The sequence below is a fragment of the Equus caballus genome, chromosome 11 (genome assembly GCF_041296265.1).
Source record: "Equus caballus isolate H_3958 breed thoroughbred chromosome 11, TB-T2T, whole genome shotgun sequence".
Lineage (NCBI taxonomy): Eukaryota > Metazoa > Chordata > Mammalia > Perissodactyla > Equidae > Equus > Equus caballus.
Window position 1 is genome coordinate 12,359,209 of NC_091694.1, and position 23,740 is coordinate 12,382,948.

Genomic DNA, 23,740 nt, shown 5'->3' on the forward strand with positions numbered 1-23,740 from the left:
AGGGCGGCATTTAACTCAGCGGACCCTATCCCAAAATCATGAGAGAAATCAGGCAGCGAGCAAGGAGGGATTTTTATTAAAATTCAGATCGCCGGTTCCTCCCGGTGGCGACCCCCAGTGCACACACTCCCAAACTAGGCTCTCTTGAGTTTCTCACCTTAGAACCACATTCTCCAAACCCCAATTGCAGGGAGCAGCCGGTGCCAAAGCTGGGAGAGGAATTTGGAGAATAAGGCCTTTGCTTTCGAGCAGGTCCCAAATTGGCCCCGGGGATGTGAGGTGGAGACCAGGAAGCCAAGCCTGCGCCCCCGTGGGCTCCAAAATGCCTGGGATCCGGCACACTGCTTTGTCCCCAGGATGAGCTCTTAACCGAGGTTTCTCGTGAATCCTGTGCTGAGTCAACAGTGACCCTGGGGTCGAGGACTTAGGGATGAGGGGCACGTATTGCCTGAACATCAGGGTCCCTCCCCTACCGGGAGCTCCCCGCGGGCTAGGCAGCCATGCACCTGTGCGCACGTCGCCTTCCGCCCGGCAGGGAGGATGCGCGCGCGCCCGGGGCCGGGGATGCTGACTCAGCCTGGCGGCTCACATCCCTTCAACGCGGATGCTGTTTGTGTTGCTGCTGCTGCTCTTACAGCAAAGAGTGAAAAGCAGGGCACCCATAGCAGCCGGGCCGCTAGCTCCCTCGGGCCCATTTCGGCAGTCCCTCCCCCGCCCTAAAGGGGAACCTTGGGGGAGCACGAGTTGACGAAATTGGGGGAAGTGAGCGCTGGAGGAGGAACTGGGGTCCGCGGCGCCGCGCGCGCAGCTCACACCCAAACTGGAAGGAACCTGTTCTGCTCGCGGGGAGCGCCGCCGGGGAACAGCCCCAGCGCGCCCCCCAAGGCAAATCCCCAAATCCTCAGGGCGCGGGCGAGACTTGGCGGTGGGCGCGCCGGGGAGCTGAGGGAAGGAAAGCGGCCTGGGGACCCGCGCGCGCGCGCCCGGCTAGGGGTCCTCGCAGAGAGGGTGCAGGCGCCCCCGAACACGCCCGCGCTCCCACTGGCAGTGCGGCAGAGCGCCGGGGTCTGGTCGCGCCAGGGGTGCAGAGCCGCGCCTGGGTCGGGGAGACGGGGGTGGCGTGCCAAGGACCCCGGCGGCGTGAGCGGGGGCGGCTCCGAGCCGGACTGCGACGCCGTTACCTTCCGTGACCCCCAGCCCGGGACCTGAGCGGGCGCGCGCCCGGCGCGGCCCCGGTCCACGTGGGCCGGCGCGCGCGCGCCAGGCTGGCCCCTTCCTTGGCGGCGCTCAGCGCTCGCAGCACATGGTCGGCGGCGGCGCGCCCCCGAGGCCGGCGGAGACCGGCTGCAGCCGGTATAGGATAAGAGATAGGCAGCGACGCGGGGCCGGGGCGCGGGCAGCCGCACGCACGGCCCGGGCGCAGGCGGCCGGGGTGGGGGGCGGGGGGAGGGAGTGGCTGGGGTGTCCGAGGAGCGGGAGTGGGTGGGGGGCCGGCGCCGGGGCCGGGCGCCCGGTGCTCACCCGCCCGAGCCAACTTGGGATAGGCTAGGGCCCGCGCCCTAAGGGGTTAAACCTTTCTCATGTTACCGAGCGGCTTATAAGGAGGGGGAGGCCAAGCCTCCGCCTTATTGGGAGCCTTTTGGGGTTTATTCTCTTCCCTTCTAACTTGGTGAGTTGGTTTTATTATTTTACATGTTTAAAAGTTTGATTGTGGGGGGTGGGCTTTTTCTTTTTTTAATCTGTGTGGGGAGCTTTTTTTTTGGCGGGGAGGTTGGGGAGTCGGAGGAGACCACTAAACATCTTAACATTTTGGAAAGGTTATTCCGCAAAATATTTTTTCTGACAGTTGGGAATGCTCAAGGGCCACTGGGATGACGCGCTCTCGCCGGTGTGGACAGCTGAGAGTTGAATGTCCGTGGCCCTCTTAGAGTTGGGGTCCGGAAAATACCTAAAGGCAGACTTGGCCCTTGAGTGTCCCCGCCCCGGGTTAGGGGCTCCAGGCCGTCGGGCGAGTCGGGGGCGCCGCGCTCGGCCCCTGCGTGGATTTTCCGCATGAAGTTGCCTGCGCGTCACGAGAGCGAAATGTCAGAGGTACCTTCCCCAGGCTCGCGCGCGCATCAGGGCGGCCACGGAGGGACAGCGGGGATCCCTGTGTCCCCCAGCCCACGCACACCCCCGGGGCGGCCACCGTGGGGGAGGCAGGGGTTTCCCTGCAGAGCGCAGGTCCTGCACCTTGACCGTCAGAGCTGTCAGCTGCGGACGGCTGATCCCGCTCAACTTCCCAGGAGCCGTCAACCGCAGGAAAGCGCCCGTGTAGCCGAGCAGTTCTGTAGCGAGGGAGGATGATTTTGCAGAAGAAATGGGTTATTTCCTTCTGGATTTTTTCCTTTTTTAAAAAAACTAAACCCCCAGCGTCCGCCAGCAGACAGGTGATAGAAGTTTTAGGTGGCACGTAAAATGTCACCAAACACGGGGGGGCGTCAGTCTTAGAGAAAGCTCCTCGGAGCCAACCGGGGAAGAGCAGTTACAATTTGTCAACCTGGAAGCTGGTTTTGTTTGCACAGTTAGACACTCCATGCCAGCTCTTTCTCGAAGGAGATGGTTTCTACCCCGGGAATGAGATTTCTCAGTAATCTTAGTGTTTTGCAAATCATAGTAAGATGAGTGTCTTGTTTGCAAAAAAATACCAAGTGCTTATGCTGAAATCTCTAAATGGTGCACCTCCTCAGGCCCCAAGCATCATTACGTGGCATTTTTGGGGTCAAGAATACATCCTGCCTGGTGGATATGGGAATACCTCTTCTCATAATTAAGGGAAGGGTGGCCAAGATAGAGAGTTACACTATGTAAATAAACAATGCAGCCAAGTGGAAAGCTCCTTCTCTCTTAATGAGTACCACTAACCCTGAGTTTTCCTCCTGTGGTTTCCAAAAGAGGACTTTCCTCAGTGGAACTCCCAAGGAGGACACAAATTAGGGGCTCAGGTTTTGACGTCATGATCTTGGAAAATGGGGGAATCGGTTGTACTCAATGATCCAAAGCTGCTGAAGCAGCCCTCCAAGTTAGGTTTGGGATTTTTTTTTTTTAAATAGAGAATTCAAATGAACTTCACCTAAATACAGACTGGTTTTGACAACGGGGGCCCGGAAACAACTTGTGGAAAGCTATTCTCCAGGCTATGCCTTTAAGAAGAATGGACATTGGCAGTGCGTTTTCCAAGGCTTTGCTCACATCGGCAGCCATCACCGTTTCCATCCAAAGCCTGCATTTTGAATTTGCTCTGAACTGACCCTGGAGTAACACCTCGATGGTCTATAATAATCCAAATTTGCATTCTTCATGCCCCTGAGGCAAAGCTTTTCTCCACAAATCAAATCACAGTGAAATTCCCAGGTATAGCAGATTTCCAAGCCTGGGCAGATTACTCATTTATTTAAGGTTAAAACAACCAGATGCTCACAGGGAATACTCCAAACTCCCCAGCATACTTTGTCATTATACTTCCTTTGGAAGAACCTGAGGGTGAAGGCAAGATGACCGCCAGGGACCCCCGTTCAGAATCATAGAATTTTACAGTTGGAAGAGACCCTCAAGGCCACAGTGTTTAACCCTTGCTTTTACAGATGATGAAATTTAGGGATTAAGTGATTTCCCCAAGATTGTACAGGCAGTTAATGGTAAACAGAAATTCAACAGGTAATGCCCGAGGGCCTCAAGGAGACAAACCCACAAGCCTAGTGTCAAAGGACTCCACCAGCATGGAGAAAGCTCACAGGGTAACCCAGAGCAAGGCAGAGGCAAAGGCTGTCACGGAATCAGAGAGTCACAGGGCAGGAAGAGATCTGAGATCATCTGAGTCTAGTTCAACGCCCTGTTTGCCTGTTGGTGACACAATCAAGGAGCAGAGTGCTTTGCCCAAGGCCAAAGGGTCGCTCAACTTGCCTCACCAGTTAGATCCCACACAGTAAACGAACATATCTTCCCATCAGATAAATGCCATAAAACCAAAGCAGGCATTCTGGGATTCATAGAGGCTTCTAAGTAACAGTTCAGAATTCAGGCCTTAGTTTCCTGCTTTGTCTGTGGAGGCTGAGAGTTTGTTAAGCCAGGCGGCCTGCTGAGTGAATGGAAGAAAGGAAAGGACAGGGTCCAGGAAAGCATTTCTTCTGCATCTGGGGACTTCCTCAGTTGATGGCTGGGTTTTGTACAGATAGAGCAGTGTGGTGCTTCAGGAGCAGCCCGGGCCTCATACTTGGTTTAGTAAACTTTTATTGAGCACATACTGTGTGCCAAAACGCTGCCAGGCACTGGGTCTGAGAAGAGCGGCTGACTGCCCCGGAGGGGCCTGCCCTGTAGGCTCTTAATGCAAAATGCAGAAGTTATCATCGGGAGGGTTTAGAAACCAGGTTATTCTATTCTTATTCTATATTGTGGTCTTATCTTCAAAGCTAAATAGAATAGGACAGAAGATGCGTCAGGATGAGAAAGGCATAAACTTTGGAGTCGGAGTGGCTTCTGAGGTGTCATCTTTCCTGTATGATGTTCCCAGTAATCATAATAAGAAAGCTTCTGGCCTCCAAAAACCTGAGAAGGCAGGTGAAAGTTATATTTGGATCTTAGCTTCCAGAGAGCGGCACAGATGTAAGGCAAAGTTTAAAAAAACAAACAAAAGATTTGAACACCCAGAGGTGGCTCAGAAAATAAAGTAGAGCAACCAAAAATCTGCCATCTTCTAACCAGCTGTCTTTGCGAGAACCATCCAGCTTTTGCACTTTCCTCGGAGCTCCCAGGTTTCCTTGGGCGGCCAGGTTTGGCCTGAGGGATCATGATTAATAGGACTCAGTGCTAAATACGAAAGTGTCAGCTGTTAAAGTTGGATGGAGCCTTCAAGATTCTCGAGTCCAACCTCCTCATTTGACTAATGAGGAGCTCAGGCCCAGAGAGGTGCAGTGACTTCCTCAAGGTCACACAGTTAAATGGGGAAACAGCTCACAGACCTCTTTACATACGGAGGTCAAGAGTGTTTTTATCCTTGAAGGAAACCGTCTCCTCACTATATATAAAACACTCCCCTCCCTGGCCTTTTAGATGCTGTCCTGTAGGCTGATACAGCAGGGCCCTGGGAGGCAGGAGGTTTGATTCTGGACCGTTTCGGTCACGTCCCTTTACCTCTCTGGGGCTCAGTTTCGCCGTTTTGGAAAATGAGTAGCATTTTACAGTGAGATGGACGGAGTGAGCTCCAGATCCCCTTTCAGCTTTAACATTCTGTGATTCTGACTTCACTCCGGGGGTGCCGGTTGATGCTAATGCTGCTCATTCTGCACATCCACACCACTGATCCTAACGGGCAAAGAGAGAGTCAGATGGGTGCCCATCACCAGAACAGAAAGGCTGGCCTGACCCAGAGCCTTCTGAGCACGGGGAGGTCATTCCATCTTCATACAAGAGCAGCAGTCTAGTCCCGCTCATCTCAACGCAGTCCAGCAAAAGATGCTGTCTCTTGACCCTGCAGTGATTGTAGGCTAGAGAAAGACTCAGATTGTCTCTTTGGGGCTTTATCAATTTTATCCCAATACGTTTTTATTCAGATGGGTCCTGAGCCCTCTATTAAGACTCTAAGACCTTAGGGGTACCCTTCTGGGTTAGAACCATTGCCAACATGGCCTCGGACTTAGTAGCCACTTGGTCCTGAATGCTTGTCAGAAATGTGCCAAATCCTGGAGGGATGTGGCTGAATGGTTTTAAAATAGGATGCATTTCAGTCTTAAGGTTCCTTCTCATTAACAAAGATTTAAGTCCATTGAGGCAGAAACCATCTCTGTCTTTTTGCTGTAGTATCATCCCAGTACCTAGCATAGGGCCTGGCTCCTAGTAGGCACATTGTTGAAAACATAAATAAAAGCTGTGCGCAAGGTACTGGGGGGTGGGGTGAGGCGGGGATACAGGCCTCAGATTTTGTTTTCCATGAGCTTATAATTTAATTGAGCAAATATAATAAATGCATAAAAGTAAACAATACCCCCTTATTAAATGGCACCTGTCACATGAAGAGAGGCCCTTTGGTGGAGTCAGTGGAGGAGGCATTATGGAGGAAGGAGGATTTGATGGACCGAGGCCTTACAGGTGCCAGCTGTGGGTAGAGGGTGGGGAGCCATCCAGCCGGGAGAAAGGGCACGGCCACAGGCAAGGTGGTTAGAGACTGGAGGCCAAAGAGGAGTCCATTTTGGCCACGGCAGGTGACTCAGGTCTTAGAACAGGAAGGAATAAGGCTACAAAGATAAGTTGGGGTCCACTTATGAAGGACACTGAAAGTCAGGCTAATCAGTGGATTTTATCCTTCAGAAAGAGGAAAGAGAAAAATGTCCTGACAATGCAGCATTTCAACAAGATTATCCTACTGGACCCCTGGAGCCAGTTAAGAGGCTACTAAAGGAGTTGTGGGCTTCCTAAGGAACAATGCCAACTAATGGCCTGGGAGGGGGACGAAATGGAAGAGGTGAAGGCCAAGGACCTGAGCTGTGGGCTCACCACCTCCACTTCCCCTCCCTCCTTCCTACACCCCCTCCCTAGGTAGAAACACGATTCTAAAGCCAACATCGGGAAGGTTTTTGTGTTTTTTTGGTCTTCTAAATCTTAAGCTTACTGTTGTTGCTCATCTGGGGAGTGAATTTTGAAAGTCCAATGAAGGAGGGGTGTTGTGAAAACCTCATTTGCTGGAGGGCTCCGGGCTCCCATCTTCAATCAATTGCTTTCGATGGTGGGGAACACCAAGGACACCCTGCTCTCTAGCTGCTCAGCCCACATCTTGAGCTATGTAACTGTCCTTCCCACCTTTTCCCTTTGCCTCTCAGGAATGACACAGACCCACAAAGGCCTTTGCTGCAGAGAGCATAAGCTTCTTACAGCATCTTATGCCCTATTTTACTCAACCATATATTTAACAGTAATAGGGTAAAAAGTGAGTATATAGTCCTTTCAAAATACTAGGGTATTGTGGGAATGGTGCTATCAACAGGATGAACAATATTAATTTAGGTCAGATTTGCTGCTTTTTAAGATTTTTAGAGTAAATTCAAAATATTAGATCCTAATACCAGAAACTGGCAAGTCTACTGGATAGATGAGGTTGTGTCCTGTTATTTTTCAATTCCCCTCCATTATCAATAAAACCTGCCTTAGTCCTTGAACATGACAACTTATGGCTGGAAAAAGGATACACACACATCCTGAAAATTCACCCGTATGCAACTGTATGATTGTAGGGAATTCTTAAACTCAAGGTGAGTTGCCATTAAGAGCTCTAAGACCATGGGCTCATTTAATATTATAGATACTAATTTTTAGTTGGGCTAAAAACACATACACATCACTGTTTCAATGTGTATGTAATTGCAGAGGCTTTGAAAATGACAGTGTTGACGTGCGGGAGCCCAACGCTGAAGACTTAGGTTAAAGTCCCCTCCCTCCAGGCATTAAATATAGTGTTTCCTCTTCATTAATGGCGACACTGCACAGGTCTGCTTGTTCCAATGTTTGCTGCAGTTTGAACAAAAAAGCATAGTGAGGTTGGGGTAACTTGGTTACATTCACTGGCTGCCCAGCCCCCACAAGTCGGTAGTGCCTTATTTGAACGCTGTATTCTAGAGTACTTGTTGTGTGCACAGAAATTCAATTGCTGATAACACCCAGTGGTGATCAACTTTGAGGAACTTATTCATGCTAAACAAACTCCCAGAAGACAAGCCCCACATTTTGATTTATAGTCACATTCTGTCCACCTAGGCCCATTCACATGGGACACTAGATCATAATCAGAATGCTGTTGAGTGGGAAGTGCGATCAAGGAGAGGTACCTGAATGACATGAATAGTCAGGGGCCTCGGGCAGAGGGAGTCATAAGCACTTATCTCGTGGAAAGTGCTAGATGTACTGTCAACGTTTGCCTCTTTGCCTCCTTTTTTCTAGGCTTCATTTCTGATCAACATTCCTTACGGTCAGTTCGATCTTCCTTTACCTACCTTGTCTTCAAGTTCAAGGGCAGCATCAGTACTTGGTCTGATGGCCATTCTGTGGCCTTCAGATTGCCTCTACATATTCTGTTCTGATTCCTTATGTTTGTCTGTTTTTCCCATTTAATTGTCACAGCTGGGAAGGTTTACTTCCAGATTCTTTGGGGGCTCCATATACAACACAAAGATTTTTTTATATATACATTATTTTCCAAAGATTTTCTACTAACTGCACATGATTTAAATATTCATCAACCTAAGAGATGTGGTAAGTAGTTCTTATCTGTTCTGTTTGCTAAAGAGTATTAGAATCATCAACCTTCATGCTATTGCTGGTCTGAATTCTTTTTTAACTTTTTATTTCAGATTAAGAATGACCCAGAGGGAATCACAGCTTTGTTCCAGAGCCAATGTTTATACTCAAGTGCCTGATGGAGGATGGGGCTGGGTAGTGGCTGTTTCTTTTTTCTTCGTGGAAGTCTTCACTTATGGAATCATCAAGTCATTTGGGGTCTTCTTTAATGACCTCATGAACAGTTTTGATGAATCTAACAGCAGGATCTCATGGATAGTATCAATATGTGTGTTTGTCTTAACGTTTACAGGTTAGTCCATCTTTCAGCTTAAACACTCTATGAGCAAATGTGTCTTTTAATTTGCCTAACTACATGTGTGTGATGTATTTCCTTATATGGCCTGTTGGCCCTTTCTGGCCTAAATTAAATAATATCGTTTGCCAGGAGGTTGGGGATGGCAAGAGACAGGAAGCGCTGAAGGAAAAGGCCTATTTGCCAACCTTGACTGCCTTCAATTTAACACATGAGTATGTAAATTAAGAGCATTAGACACTCTTAGGATCCTGTAGATTACTTTGAGGACAGCAGTAAACCCCAGTTCTATGGGAGTGTAGTCCTTTTCTAAAGAAGCAACATCAAAAGTACTTGCCGTACTAGGCCTGGTCTCATAAAAACATGCTGAGGGAACCGGTTGGAAACATGAAATGTGGCTCCATGAAGAAGAAAGATGGGGCGTGTAAAAGGTAGAGCGTAAAATTACAAATATTGTCCAGAGGGGACACTCAGAGTCCTAAACACTGGCTTCCTGGAGGATTTCACTGGTTGTCAGTGTGCAGTACTCCCAAATCCAACAGCATCAAATAAAATGGGGTTTTAGTAGAATTTTTAACATAGTGATTTTCACTTGGTCCCCTAGTCCTAATTTGACATGCCTATGAGGTCTCAGGATGGTTCATCTGTCTGCTAGGGGTCACACCAAGGGTTTTCTGGAAGAACAAGTCTTTTGAACCCACCTCAGAAAGTTAACCAGGCTGACCTTAAACTTCCCTAACTTTACCCTAAGATACTGTCATGGAACTCTCTCTGAGGTCTTCTAAGCCCTTCTTTACATGTAGTTAGTTTTCAGCCATATAATGTCTTACAGAGGCAGTCCAGGGTTCTTTCCTATTGAGTAAAGTAGGAATTTCTCTTATTAGGCCGAATACTGTCTCCTACAAGTTTCATGGGAGAACTCCTAGTTCCAGTTTAATGGACACTTAATTTTTTAATTGTGGGATATTTACTTTCTCAGAAAGATCATTTAAATGAATTAGAACCAAAATTTTACATTTGGTAATCTAAATAAAAAGAAAATCCCGAAGCTTACCTTTTAGCTCTTTTATAACCAAAGATAATACAGTCGACAAAAAATTTCCAGTTAATACTATTATACCAGAAGATAATCCTTCTAAATGCTATTATTCTAGAAATTAATGCTTTGAGCCAACATGCTCCCTGAAAACGATGATAGTGGTTTCATTATGAGCTATATTCAATATGGTCACATGCCACATAACGACATTTCGGCCAGTGACAGACCACATTTAAGACGGTGGTCCCATAAGATTATACCATATAGCCTAGGTGTGTAGTGGGCTATACTCTCTAAGTTTGTTTAAGTGCACACTCTGATGTTCACACAATGACGACATCGCCTAACCACACATTTCTCAGAACATATCCCCATCCTTAAGCAATGTGTGACTGTATTAGTTTACATTCAGCTAACATAATAGATATGTGTGGACTAACCGCAACAAAAGTTAGGCCTTTTTTCTTCAACCCCTTCTATCCAGCATGCTCTTGTTGCTCCTCCTGCATCCCCTCTCAGTGGTTCCCTTATCTCAGTATCAATGTTAGCCTAAGTAACATATACCTAGGAAACTAATTTGCAAGAGTTAAATGTCTTAAGGGTTATAAAGCATAGATGCCACACAAATTCTAATTCGTCAGCCACTTTGAATTGTCTATCCCATAGGTATCCTTCTGGTGTACATAACTGAGAATTCACTGTACTTTCAGATCATTTTCAGAAAAGTCAAATGAAACTGAGCTAGAATTTGACCCTAATTAGAACTTTTTAAAAAAGACTATAAAGCAGTGTGTATAGAGGGGGGAAAAAAAAGATTCCAGCAATCATAGGAAAACCCATTTTTATTACAGAATTAATATAAATTAAATGCTTACCTAATTTTCTAGGTGCTCATGGTGACTCAAAATCCTTCATCTAAAAATATAGATAGAAGTTTTATACTGTTACTCTGGCTGTCTCTTTAAGGAGTCCAAAGGATATATTGTCCAATTTGAACAAAAACTAAAATAACTCTCGAGCTGACTTAAGTAACCATGGCATACAATGTATTCTGTATTTTACATCGTCTCTCCATGTTCAGGACTTAGAAGAAGGAATCTTATCAAAGCTGACGCTTACGCCTCTGAGAATTAAAATATCACTGTATATTCTTTACCGCAGCTCCCCTCTCCACCGTCCTGAGCGCCCGTTTTGGACACCGCCTGGTGGTGATGGCGGGAGGGCTGCTTGTGAGCACGGGAATGGTGGCGGCCTCCTTTGCTCAGCAGGTCTACCACATGTACATTGCGCTGGGCCTCATCTCTGGTAAGTGTGCTGCAGAACAAGGAAGGAGGGACTCCAGCCCAACGTGTCTTTCTTTCTCTCTTTCTCTTCTTTCTTTAAAATCAGTGGGGTCCCAGATCAGCGGTTTTGAAGTGGGCTGAATGGACTCCAAGGGATATGGGAACCTGCTCTCAAGAGCTTTTGTTTGATTTTTTTTTTTTAATATTTACCAATGAGAAAGGTAACTTTTCTTTTGCAATCGTTTGCAGCCAAAAGATATCATTTTCACAACGTGAGCTCTGAATTGCTTTAGCCGGTATTTTTCCACTCGGGGTCTGAGGACCCTAAGCTGTAGGGGGCGTGCAGGGTGCTGCATTTATTCTTGGGGGTCTGAAAAAACTTTTGCCCCTTAAAAGGAGTCCGTACCCTACTCACAGATTGTATATATTTATATTATATATATTTAGTTAAGCTTTGCACACTTTTAAATTTTTCATATATTTTAGCACATATCAAAACTCATTTATTTTCAAATTAAAGTCTTATATAAAAACTATATTCAGTACCAGTTCTGTCCGTGTGAATTATATACATTTTTTTTATGTCGCTCGTTCTTGGTAAGGATTTACAAAGGATCTGTATGTAGCTGAGAGAAGAGCAAATTATTTAGAATCAGCTCCACCTTTTTTCAAATTTTATTTTTTTATTAACACGGCCATCTTTCTTGAAAGACAAGACTGTCCGGAAGTCTAGCCCTTACCCCTCCCAGCTGGGACCTCAGCTCTCTACCCTGGGGTGGCGGAGCACTGGATATGGGCAGCTTCTCCTTTCCGGGCCCCTCCTGCCCTTCGGTCACTGTCTGTAAGTCACACCTCCCCAGGACTAGCGCAGGGAAGAGGGTGGAGTGGGAAGGGAGATCAAGAAGTTACATACTTATAGGACTGCCCGGTAAAATACATAACGTAACATTTACCATTTTAACCGTTTTTAAGTGTATAGTTCCGTGGCATTAAGTATATTCACATTGTTGTACAACCATCACCACCACCTACCTCCAGAACTTTTATATCTTCCCAAACTGAAACTTCGCACCCGGTGAACACTAACTCCCCATTCCCCCTCCCCCTGCCCCTGGCAACTACTGTTCTACCGTCTGTCTATGAATTTGACTGCACTAGGGACCTCACCAAGTGGGGTCGTACAGTATTTGTCCTTTAGAGCCTGGCTTATTTCACTTAGCCTAAGGTCTTCACGTTTTATCCAGGTTGTAGCATGTCGTAGAATTTTAACGTCCTTTTTAAGGCTAAATAATGTTCCATTGTATGTATATACCATGTTTTTTGGGTTTTTTAAAATTATTTTACTGATGTTATATTGGCTTATAACTATAAATTTCAGGTGGACATTATTACATATCAGTTTCTGTATAGACTGCATCGTGTTACCACCAGTAGTCTAGTTTATTTTTTTTTTTTTTAAGATTGGCACCTGAGCTAACAACTCTTGCCAATCTTTTTTTTTTTCCTGCTTTATTCCCCAAACACCCATACATAGTTGTATATCTTAGTTGTAGATTCTTCTAGTAGTGGCATGTGAGATGCCACCTCAACGTGTCCTGCCGAGCGGTGCCATGTCTACGCCCAGGATCCGAACCCTGGGCCGCCACAGCGGAGCGCATGAACTTAACCACTCAGCCACGGAGCCGGCCCTACCAATAGTCTAGTTTTTATCCGTCACCATACATATGTGTTCCTTTACTCCTTTCTCCTGCCCTCCACTCCCTCCCTGTCTGGTAACCACCAAACTATTCTCCTTATCCATATGTTTGTTTATCTTCCACATATGAGTGAAATCATGCGGTGTTTGTCTTTCTCTCTCTGGCTTATTTTGCTTAACATAATACCCTCAGGGTCCATCCATGTTGTTCCAAATGGGACGATTTTGTCTTTTTTATGGCTGAGTAGTATTCCATTGTGTGTATGTGTCTTGTGTGTGTAGGTAGCACATCTTTATCCATTCATCCATTGGTGGGCACTTGGGTTGCTTCCATGTCTTGGCTATTGTGAATAATGCTGCAGTGAACATAGAGGTGCATACATTTCTTTGAATTGTCGATTTCATGTTCTAATGTTCTTTGGATAAACACCCAGTAGTGGGATAGCTGGGTCATATGGTATGTCTATTAATTTTTTGAGAAATCTCCATACTGGTTTCCAGAGTGGCTGTACCAGTTTGCATTCCCACCAGCAGTGTATGAGGGTTCCCTTTTCTCCACATCCTCTCCAACATTTATTTCTTGTCTTGTTAATTATAGCCATTCTGACAAATAAGTTTTTTTTAATGCAGAAAAGTAGAGGGGAAAAAAACAGAAAAAAGTTTCTATATTCCTAGCATCCCAAAACAACTGTTGCAGCTTATCCAGACTTCTAATGAAACCCATCTTTCTTTGCTACTGCACCTCTTTCCAGAACAAATTACTGAGCTTCCAGAACTTACGATTTAAAAAATGAACACAGACATCCCAGATCTTTGAATGCATCCTTCGGGCATCAGTCAGGATGTGGTTCTCACTGTTCTTTTTGACCTTCCTTCACAGGTTTGGGATACTGCTTTAGTTTTCTCCCAACTGTCACCATCCTTTCCCAATACTTTGACAAAAGACGCTCCGTGGTCACGGCCGTTGCTTCGACGGGAGAATGTTTCGCCATGTTTGGCTTCGCACCAGGTAGGTGGACCACAATGGTCCCAAATGAATGTGGAAGAGGGGAAGCCGCTCAGCTGTTCTTGCTGCACTGACTTATGCCAGCATGGGCTCCTGGGTGACTGCAGCTGTATGCATAATAAAAGGTTATTTGCCTTCTTTGCTCCAGCACATTTTTAGGATCTATCCTCCCTAACCCCCGTTTGAGGAATTCAAACACTTTAATACTAGTGCAGGTTTACAAAAATAGGGAGACACATGGTACATATTCAATGGGAGGGCTTGAAACATCTATTCCAGGGTAAATAATTTACTGACTTGGCGTTGTTCGTGCTATTATTTCTCTCCTTTGTCAAAAGAGCCATTAATATGTGAATTACTCTAACAAGCGGTAGACCGTTCACCTTGGAGACCCAGATTCATTTCCGCGCTGCCGTTTCTTGATGAATATGTCAGTGGATGGCACTTGTTCAAAGGAGATATGTGTAGAAGTATTTTGGGGTGACATGTCATAACGTCTGAAGCTTTTCAGATAGTTTAGAAAAAGGAATGTATGTGTGTGTATAAGTAGACAGAGAAAAATGTTAATTGTCGAATTGAGGTGAAGGGCGGGTAGGCACATCAGTGTCACTCTTTCCACTTTTCTATGGGTTTGGAATTTTTCAAAATAAGACCTTGAGGGGAGAACCAGTGGCTTGTGAACGCCCTGAGGGTAGAGACTGCGTCTTAGTCAGCTTCTTTCTCCAGCACTGGGCATATCTCTGGCACCCGGTAGGCACTTAAGAAATGTTAAATGGAGTAAAGAAAATTAGCCCAATTATTGCCAGATCAGCGTAAAGCACCTTGAAATACCAAACCTAGAATATTTTGCAATTCTAGGTTTTCCATAAGAATGGGGGGAACAAAAGGTATGAGCCAAAGGTATGCTGCAGAAGTAGGTGGGGCCCCCCAGGAATGCGGGGCTATCTCACTAAGCATGTCTTCTGGGCAACCAGGTAACCACCTGCTCTCACACCTGTCAGCTCCTGAAGATGAGAATACAGAGAAATGAAATGCTAATAAACATCCTTTATGCTTTCTGGGAGGATTAAGAAGATGCTTTAGGATCTTGTGGGGCCTGCGTTATCCTATTGCGCTATGGAACTATATGCTCCCTTTGGCTATATCCCTAGCCTCACATTCTGTGCCCAGCCTGCCCCTCCAGGCTGCCTCTGGTCAGCAGCCTAGGACCCAACTTGCTGGCAGGAAGGAGGAGGAGTCCAGTAGTTAAGGACACTCTATAAAATAGAAACCACAGAACTGTATCATTTAATTCTGGGTGAATTATATGTTTTATTTATTTATTTATTTTAAAAAAATTCTTTTGAGGAAGATTAGCCCTGAGCTAACATCCGCCACCAATCCTCCTCTTTTTGCTGAGGAAGATTAGCACTGAGCTAAGGTCCATGCCCATCCTCCTCTATTTTACATGTGGGACACCTGCCACAGCATGGCTTGATAAGTGGTGTGTAGGTGTGCACCCAGGATCCGAACCCATGCACTCTGGGCTGCTGAGTGGAACGTGCGAACTTAACTTCTGTACCACCGGGCCAGCCCCCATACGAGCTTTTAGATTCTTAGTTTATGTTTTACTTAATCCATTACTACTAAGGACTGAATGAGTGGATATATAATGATCTAGCTCAAAGGTTGGAAATTCTCTTTTTAAAAGGCCAGATGGTAGGGCTGGCCCAGTGGTGGAGTGGTTGAGTTTGCACGCTCCACTTCGGTGGCCCAGGGTTCACAGGTTTGGATCCCGGGCGCAGACCTACACACCTCATCAAGACATGCTATGGCAGCATGCCACATATAAAATAGAGGAAGATTGGCACAGATGTTAGCTAAGGAACAATCTTCCTCAAGCAAAAAGAGGAGGATTGGCAACAGATATTAGCTCAGGGCCAATCTTCTTCAAGCAAAAAGAGGAAGATTGGCAACAGATGTTAGCTCAGGGCCAATCTTCCTCACCAAAAAAAAAAAAAAAAAAAAAGGGAGAAGGAGCCAGATAGTAAATATTTTAGGCTTCATGGACTAGAAAGTATCTGTCAGAACTACTCAACTCTGCAGTTACAAAAGCAGCCGTAGACCACATAAACAAATGAACATGGCAGCATTTCAGTCAAGCTTTGTTATCACAAACGGGCAGTGGATTAGATTTGGCCTGTAGCCTGCTGTTTGCCAAACCTTGATGTAGGTCACACACCTGTTTCACTTCTTGTGCCTCTGCCTGGCAAAATGACCCCTCTAAAGCTCTTTCGGAGACCTGACCCTGAATATTTTTGCTTATGTATAATAATCGTCATGCACATTTTCTCCTTCTTGATTCGTAAGAGCACCAAAATCTACAATAACAGATAGTACAGGTTGACTGCCTTCACACTGCTGAGTAAATTTTTACAAAAATCATTACAAAATCTGAATCCTTATGTCTTCTCAGTATTTTCTCCTGGGTCTTGAGTCCATTACTGACCTTCAGTTTTATTTCTTCTTTGCTCCCGCCTATCTAAGCAATCACAGCTCTGAAGGAGAACATTGGCTGGAGATTCAGTCTCCTCTTCGTGGGCCTACTACAGTTAAACATCGTCGTCTGCGGGGCGCTGCTAAGACCAATTATTATCAGAGGACCAGACTCACTGAAAATAACCGCCCACGAAAATCGGAAAGAAGTGCAATATATGCTTGAAAATGAGAAAACACGCACCTCAATAGATTCCATTGACTCAGGAGTGGAACTAACTACCTCACCTAAAAATGTGCCTAGTCACGCTGCCATGGAGCTGGAGCCAAAGGCTGACATGCAGCACATCTTGATGAAAACCGGTTCCAAGCAAAGCGAGAAGAAAACCCCATTACTGGACTTCTCCGTCTTGAAGGAGAGAAGTTTCATTTGTTATGCATTATTTGGTCTCTTTGCAACACTGGGATTCTTTGCACCTTCCTTGTACATCATCCCCTTGGGCATTAGTCTGGGCATTGACCAGGACCGAGCTGCTTTTTTATTATCTACAATGGCAATTGCTGAAGTTTTTGGAAGAATTGGAGCTGGTTTTGTCCTGAACAGAGAGCCCATTCGTAAAATCTACCTTGAGCTCATCTGCGTCGTCTTATTGACTGTGTCTCTGTTTGCCTTTACTTTTGCTACTGGGTTCTGGGGTCTGATGTCCTGTAGCATATTTTTTGGTTTCATGGTTGGAACGGTCGGAGGGACCCACATTCCGCTGCTCGCTGAAGATGACGTCGTCGGCATCGAGAAGATGTCTTCTGCAGCCGGAGTGTACGTCTTCATTCAGAGCATAGCAGGACTGGCCGGCCCACCCCTTGCAGGTAATTGAAACACACGAAAGACAAACCCTTGTCTACCGTCCCCTTACTGATAGTGCTAGCTTCCTGTTCGAGTCTAATTTTTAAAATCTACTGATTCTTATACTTCCATAGAATGACAGAGCTGGCAGGATTAGAGATTCCCTGAGCCAGCTCTCTTGATTTAAATATGAGGAAATTGAAGCCCAAAGAATATAAGCCAGGTCAGGATTAGAACCTGTGTCTGTGGTCCAGCCTGTCCTAGGCTTTCCCCACCACTTGCCTTGTAAATCCTAGAGGACTCGCATGGACTTTTAACCTCATTACCCTCTGACTTTTGGAGCAACAGAACTAAGGGACTTCTGTCCGTCATCTTCCCTTTTTAGGAAGGGAGTTAGGGCACTGAGCACAGGGCAGCCCTCTGCACATCCTTAACTGACTACTACAGAAAATTTCCCGGTAGGAAGGACACGGGTATGTTTCATATCTCAGACCTGGAATAGGTCCTGGAAGTTCGGTGAGCAGAAATCTTACCCAACGTGAAAACACACCTCAAGTTCGTGAACTCAAGTGAAAACAATAGCGCTCTTTCCTCTCTCAAGAATATTACCTTTTCAGAGAAGCATGCAGCTAACCATCCCGTGATTTAAATTCTCTATTAGGACAGGTTAGCTCATGAAGAACATGTTAGCGACATACCTTTCTCAGGTGCTAAGTACGTTGCATGTTCATCTGATTTATTTCTCCTCCCCCGTCTAGAAAAGATTCCTACCTTCCACACTCTTTTTTCTTTAGATAAACAAGATAAAAGAAAGCAGGCAGAGATGCTGAGAAGCTTCTGAATTGGAGGGGCGCATGGGGGAGAGAGGGTTTGTGTCCATGGTGCTAACAGATGTGAATGCCCTCCCCAGGTCTGCTGGTGGACCAGAGTAAGATATACAGCAGAGCCTTCTACTCCTGCGCAGCTGGGATGTTCCTGGCCGCCGTGTGCCTCGCACTGGTGAGACCCTGTAAAAAGGGACTGTGCCCGCGTCATCAAGGAGGGAAAGCAAAGGCAGAGAGTCGTCGTGGGAAGGTTTTACAAGACATACCCGAAGACTTTCTCGAAATGGACCTTGGGAAAAATGAGCATAAAGTTCACATGAAAATGGAGCCAGTATGACCCACTTTCGTGTAACATCAGCCATCGCGTTGGCTGGGGAGGGGGATGGGGGGGACACAGGGAGGCAGAGGAGCTGACGACTCTACCCACTTTCAAAACTACATTTTAAAGGGAATGTACACGGAACACCACTACCAACATCCTTTTTTCCTTTCTTTTAAGTTTTCCTTTTTGCTTGTTTTTTAAGCCAAAACAAAATCAACCAAACACTCTTCCATACATAAATCTGGCTGTATTCGGTGGCAGCACGGAGATACAGAGAAGGACTCTTTGGTTCACATTCCAATTTTAAAAAATGACATGAATTGGCAAAGTGGTTTTAACCACTCTCACGTGATAAATGACTATCTTATGAAACAACATGGTGCCCAGGTCATTGAAATGAAATTGGCCATTCAAAACAAAAATCTTAAATCATTTAAAAAATGTTTCATTTTCAGAAATATGAACAAATTGTTTAAAACCCTCTGAAAAATACTGAGGTTTCCATGAACAAATCATGGCCTCCCAATTTTCCAAATATCCCATGGAAATGAAGCGCAGTTGAAGAACAAACATTTGACTAATAAATAGAAATTTTAACAATATATGTAACTTGAACTTCATAAATGTGAAGATTGTCACTTCTTTTTATGGCCAGTCCTTACCAGAAGTATTTCAATATAGAGTATACAGAACGGCACTCAAAAATGTGTTTCCTGTTGCTGTTAATTATTCAGAAATATGTGATTGTCGTGTATTTAATTTAAACCACTATTTATTATTAAGTTATTCTAGGATGATTAAAATACTCAAAAGAAATAAAATCTGAGACATAAGCAGCATTTTTACCTCCTTTCTGCAATCGTTTAAATGCCTCAAAGAATATTTCTTATCTTGTAAAGTTACTCTTATAAAAGGCCAAGTTGTAATGATTGTCCAATTTGATTAAACGCAAAATGTATGCTATTTAAAGGGGAAAAAATGAGTAGCAAATTGCCTTAGCTTTTTAAAATAATTTGTTTTATCACCTAAGAATACTTGAGGATCTTCTTTGATCAGAGTTATATTTCATTGAATTGTTGAAGCATTTCTGATTTTTTTTTTTTAAGAAAACATCTAATTGTTGAAGCATTTCTGTATTTCACTTGGGGTAGCAGAGACATTTATTTTACCGTCATGAGTTTCAAGTTGCAATTTACATCTTATATCATCCTTGATTGCTCTAAGTTGCCAGAGTTATCAGGTAACTGGTGGTTGCTGGTTTTTTTTGGAGTTACGCTACACATATAGTATTTCTCATTTAGCATTTTCTGTAAAGAGGGCAAGTGTGAGGATAACAGGTGGGCTCCTGACTCGTCCGTCCTGAGTCTCACGCCACAGGTGATGGTCATTGCTTGCTGCTCCATCTTTATTCATCTTTACTGTTAATTTATGACAACTCAGGGGGAAAAAATATAACAAGCCTAGTTTGGTTACAGGTACACACAAGCTTGAATATTTCTCTGCACTGAAATGAAAGTGGCATAGTTCATCCCCACCTGCTACATTTGTATAGCATTTTATCAGCCATAGAAATAGGACAATCTGTAAAACTTTGGGGGGTGGGGAGTAAATGACAAAGTGTCTGTCAGACACACCTACCGCAAGTGGATGTAGCAAACCTCTGTCACTGCCTGAGAAGGACTTTGAGCTGGTGGCAGTTTTGCAGACTTTTGTGACTTCAGCACTTTACATTTTTTACTATGAATGTTCAATACAATTTAATATTTATAACTAATTTCTGAGAAATCTGCTCTATGTTCATTCTGTTAACTGCATGAAAAAAATGTATGCCAATTTCAGTATGTCAGTAATCGCAGTTTTAAATGTTTGGAAGAAAATTAAAACGGGATTGCCGATTTGTTCTTTTATGTATTAGTGACATTCTGGTACTTCTAGATTTGCAATAAATGTATGGCTTTTTTATTTACAGAGACTAATTAGTTTTTTATTGACCCGTTAGCATTCATCGTTTGATCCAATTAAAGTTGTAAAAACTCAAGGAAGATTCATTTTGAATAAATAACTTTTTTTAACTTTTCTGCAAAATCTTTTAACTTTACTAGAAGACACATAAACATTTCCAAGAAGTATTTGTTGAATTATTTGTTAAATGAAAAATACATGAATGAAATGACATCATGGTGGCCACAAAGTAATAGCTAAACTTATCAATCTATATTCAGAATACTCCTGAGAACTATTCTAATCTCTAAGTAAACAGCACAGACTCTCCACGCCAGGAGCTGCCAAACTTTTTCTGTAAAGGTCCAGGTAGAAAATATTTAAGGCTTTGCGGGCTCTCTCATGACTATTCAACTCATTCATCATAGCACAAAAGCAGCCACAGACAATATGTAAATGAACGAGATGGCTGTTTCAATAAAAGGCTATGGATACTGAAATTTGAATTTCATAACATTTTCACACACCATGAAATATTATTGATTTTTTCCAACCAATATGTAAAAACCATTATTAGCTCACAGGCTGTAAAGTGAGATAGGCAGCGGACTGGATTTGGCCTGTGGACTGCATTTTCTGACCCCTGCTCCTTGCATCTGTGACCATGGGGTGCAGAGGTACCCCCAGGGGCACAGCTCTGTAAATTAACAGTCCTGATGACAGGAAAGGGACGCTGAGGTCAAAGTGGTCCTTAGATCACAGGTGCCAAAGAGGAAGGAGCAGCAGCTGATAGCATGTTAATTATAAAGTTTCATTTCCTGTGATTAGGGAGACTCACCTTAACCTTGCTGACTTTATATTTCAGTAGAAATGTAGGCTGTTTCCCTCCCAAAAAGTAAAATTATTCCAATTGTAAAAATGAGTTCAGCTCATGTGCTCTTTTAAGACAAAGGCATCATAACCTGATACAATGTTTCCAAACCGCTTACCAAAGTTAGCAATTTTATACTCCAATAATGTGTAAGGTAGCTTTTGTGCACTTATTTGCCTTTCTTTTAGCTTAATACCTGGGATAAGATAGAAAATGGATTCTAAGTCAGGATGCCCTGGCCCAGCTATCCATTCAAGTCACCTAGAGGTATTTATTACATTTAGATTTCCATACACCTCAAATATTCTAAATCAGAAGTCATCATGAACCCTTATTTTAAAAAGCTCCTTGATATGGGGCTCACTAATAGGAATCTAGAGTTTAAAAGCCATTGCCTTTAAAATTTTAAATGGTTATGAGCATTACTTAAAACGACCAATTTAAAGATAATTCAGACATGCTATTTGCTAAAAGGTCTACTGTAAATATACATTGCACTGAGAAAAGAGAAGCTGTCCTTGTCTTCAGATTTGTCTTTAACATAGATGTTAATGTAAGTGAGGAGTACCATTCCAACAGGTGGGCCAGCCACCGTGGTATAACGAAGGAAACTAGCTCCCTCTGGTGTTCGATTTCTGTAATGACTCCTCGAGGGTGTAGAACAAGAAAAGCGGCAAGTTCAGGATTCTTCAACTTGGCTTTTCACGTAAGAAGAATTCTCACATCCAAATCAAAATCACTTCCGTGACTATGAATTTCCTAGAGGGTAAATTGGACACAAAAACTGATATCCCAGACACTTTATCTATAAATGTTTTTTAAATATAGCTCACCAAAGATTATGGAAAGAAAACACAAATTCTGGCCAGGTATTTATTTTATTTATATATCTTTCCAGCAACTCAAGAAAAGAACAAGGATGCTAACTCTCCCAGCAACTTACTCCCCTGGAATTCAAGCAAAGCTTTAAGTACCTTCTCTACACTGATGATTCCCATTCTAAATCCCCGCTTTGCCACTCAGCTCCAGGCTTATATACGCCTGTGCGACAGCCGTGGGTACCAACTTGGCACATCCACGTCCTCATTCCACATGTTCCATTAACACATCCTCAGCAGAAGCCTTGATCCTCCTCCCCAAACCTGCTCCTCCACAAATCCTATTGGCTCTACTTTCTAAAGATATCCAGAACTGGACTCCTTTTGCCAACTCTACCAGCACCCCTGATCCACGCCAGTATCATCTTAGCTGGATTACAGCAACATAACGATCTTCTAGCTGGTTTACCCGCTTCCCCCTCTCATTACACACCCTCCCCACCTCACCCTCGCCTTAATTTCCCATAGAGAAGTCTTCAATAATCCTTTCAAAGCACAAGTCAGACATGATCGCATTTAAAACCTAAAATCCTTAACACTGGGCTCTTCGCGAACTGCCTGATACCATTATTGCCCCTTACGCCAGCTACTCCAGCCGCCTTATTCTTCTTATTATTGTTCCTTGAAAACACAAGCCTCAGGCCTTAGCATCTGTGGTGCCCTTTGCCTGGTACTCCCTTCCCTGAGATGTGTACATGACGTGACCCTTCAATTTGGTCCCCCCTGAAGTCACTCTCCTGAGGAGGCATTCCTGACTCCTCTACCCTAAACAGTGCTTGTTTCTCTTCCTTTACTCTGATCTGAAGTTATAAAAGTATGTGTTTACTCATTTATTATCTGTCTTTTCCACCTGTACATTAGGGTAGCAGTTTTTGGTTCACTGCTATAATCCCAAGGCTTGGAGCAGGGCCTGACACACAGTAGGTGGCGCTCCAAAAATATTGTTGTATAAATGAATGATTGAGTTATTTTACATAGACTTTTTTTTTAATTACACAAGAGAAAAAAATGATATCTATTTACTATCACAGCTCAAGAGAATCTGGTGCTGCAACGAAGCAGCAGGACAGACAGAGGACAATGAAAGCCCTGTGATCGAAACCAGTAGGCCCAGCATCTGAGTGGGTCTCCAATGCAATGTTGTACACAGGCAGGTCAGCTGTAAGGAAGAAAACATGGACCCCTCAGCAGAGACTAAACAAACAGTGGGAAGAAATTACCGTGAGGGTGGGTATGCCAATAGAGGGCTGGGAGTTGTAACCTACTGCTGGAGCAGATTTTGTTTTAACTTAACCTGTTTTGCAGTAGACATTTTTTTCATGATGCTTTTTTCACTGCCTCAACTGGCAGCAAGCTCTTTTCTGGATAAGGAATGTCTCTTTTTTTGGTCCTAAGGCAAAGTACACAGACTGTGATTTCTCTGATTTTGAGCAACCTCAGATGGCCCCACTTGAATACAAAAGAAGTTGAAAGAAATATATAATAATTGGAATAATTATGGGAATATTTAATAATAATATTAATATTAATTTAAATTATTAATATTAATAAACATTAAAATGGAATAGTTTCCCTTTTGGGGAGGGAAACAGCCTACATTTATACTGAAATATTATTGTCTGCCATATAATATATAATATATAAGAAATAATCTTATAACCCCTTCTGTAAACAATCTGAGAAAAATTGGTTACGTTTCTGGCCTGCAGTACTTGACTTCTTAGGCGATCACGCAGCACAGTGAAAACAAAGCACGACTCAAATTAGCAAGACTTGGGATGGGGGCCCACTTTTGCCTTTAGTTTACTCACAAGATTACTTAGCTACTGCAGGCTTGTTTCTGCATCTCTGAAATGGGCTAAGCAACATCCACATTATTAACACTATTACAATTCTGCTTTCCAAAAATAAAAACACATTCATAGGAGATACCAGGCCCTCGGC

General features: G+C 44.2%; 2 protein-coding genes across 11 annotated transcripts in view; one reads left to right on the forward strand and one right to left on the reverse strand.

The window, feature by feature from the left end:
- ARSG (arylsulfatase G) overlaps positions 1–23,740 on the reverse strand; it is a 116,150-nt gene that overhangs the window by 91,498 nt on the left and 912 nt on the right. For 3 of the 7 annotated variants that reach the window (XM_070226995.1, XM_001494289.5, XM_005597242.4), the window contains exon 1: positions 158–1,392. The exons of the other annotated variants lie outside the window; for them this stretch is intronic. The gene's annotated coding sequence lies outside the window, so the exon portion shown is untranslated. Of the gene's footprint in view, positions 1–157; positions 1,393–23,740 lie in introns of those variants that run through there. 7 annotated transcript variants of the gene reach the window in all.
- Positions 1,235–20,072, forward strand: SLC16A6 (solute carrier family 16 member 6). 4 transcript variants are annotated; one of them, XM_070227000.1, is made up of 7 exons: positions 1,235–1,353; positions 8,227–8,277; positions 8,376–8,614; positions 10,818–10,961; positions 13,516–13,644; positions 16,168–16,983; positions 17,871–20,072. In XM_070227000.1, exons 3-7 carry the CDS (start codon positions 8,383–8,385, stop codon positions 18,119–18,121), a joined length of 1,572 nt encoding a protein of 523 aa, XP_070083101.1. In that variant the 5' UTR covers positions 1,235–1,353; positions 8,227–8,277; positions 8,376–8,382; the 3' UTR covers positions 18,122–20,072. The 4 variants fall into 4 exon arrangements, with proteins under 4 accessions (XP_070083101.1, XP_001499463.1, XP_070083100.1 ...); XM_070226999.1 differs by lacking the exon at positions 1,235–1,353 and adding an exon at positions 1,535–1,669 and having other exon boundaries at positions 8,146–8,277; XM_001499413.5 differs by lacking the exons at positions 1,235–1,353; positions 8,227–8,277 and adding an exon at positions 1,450–1,669.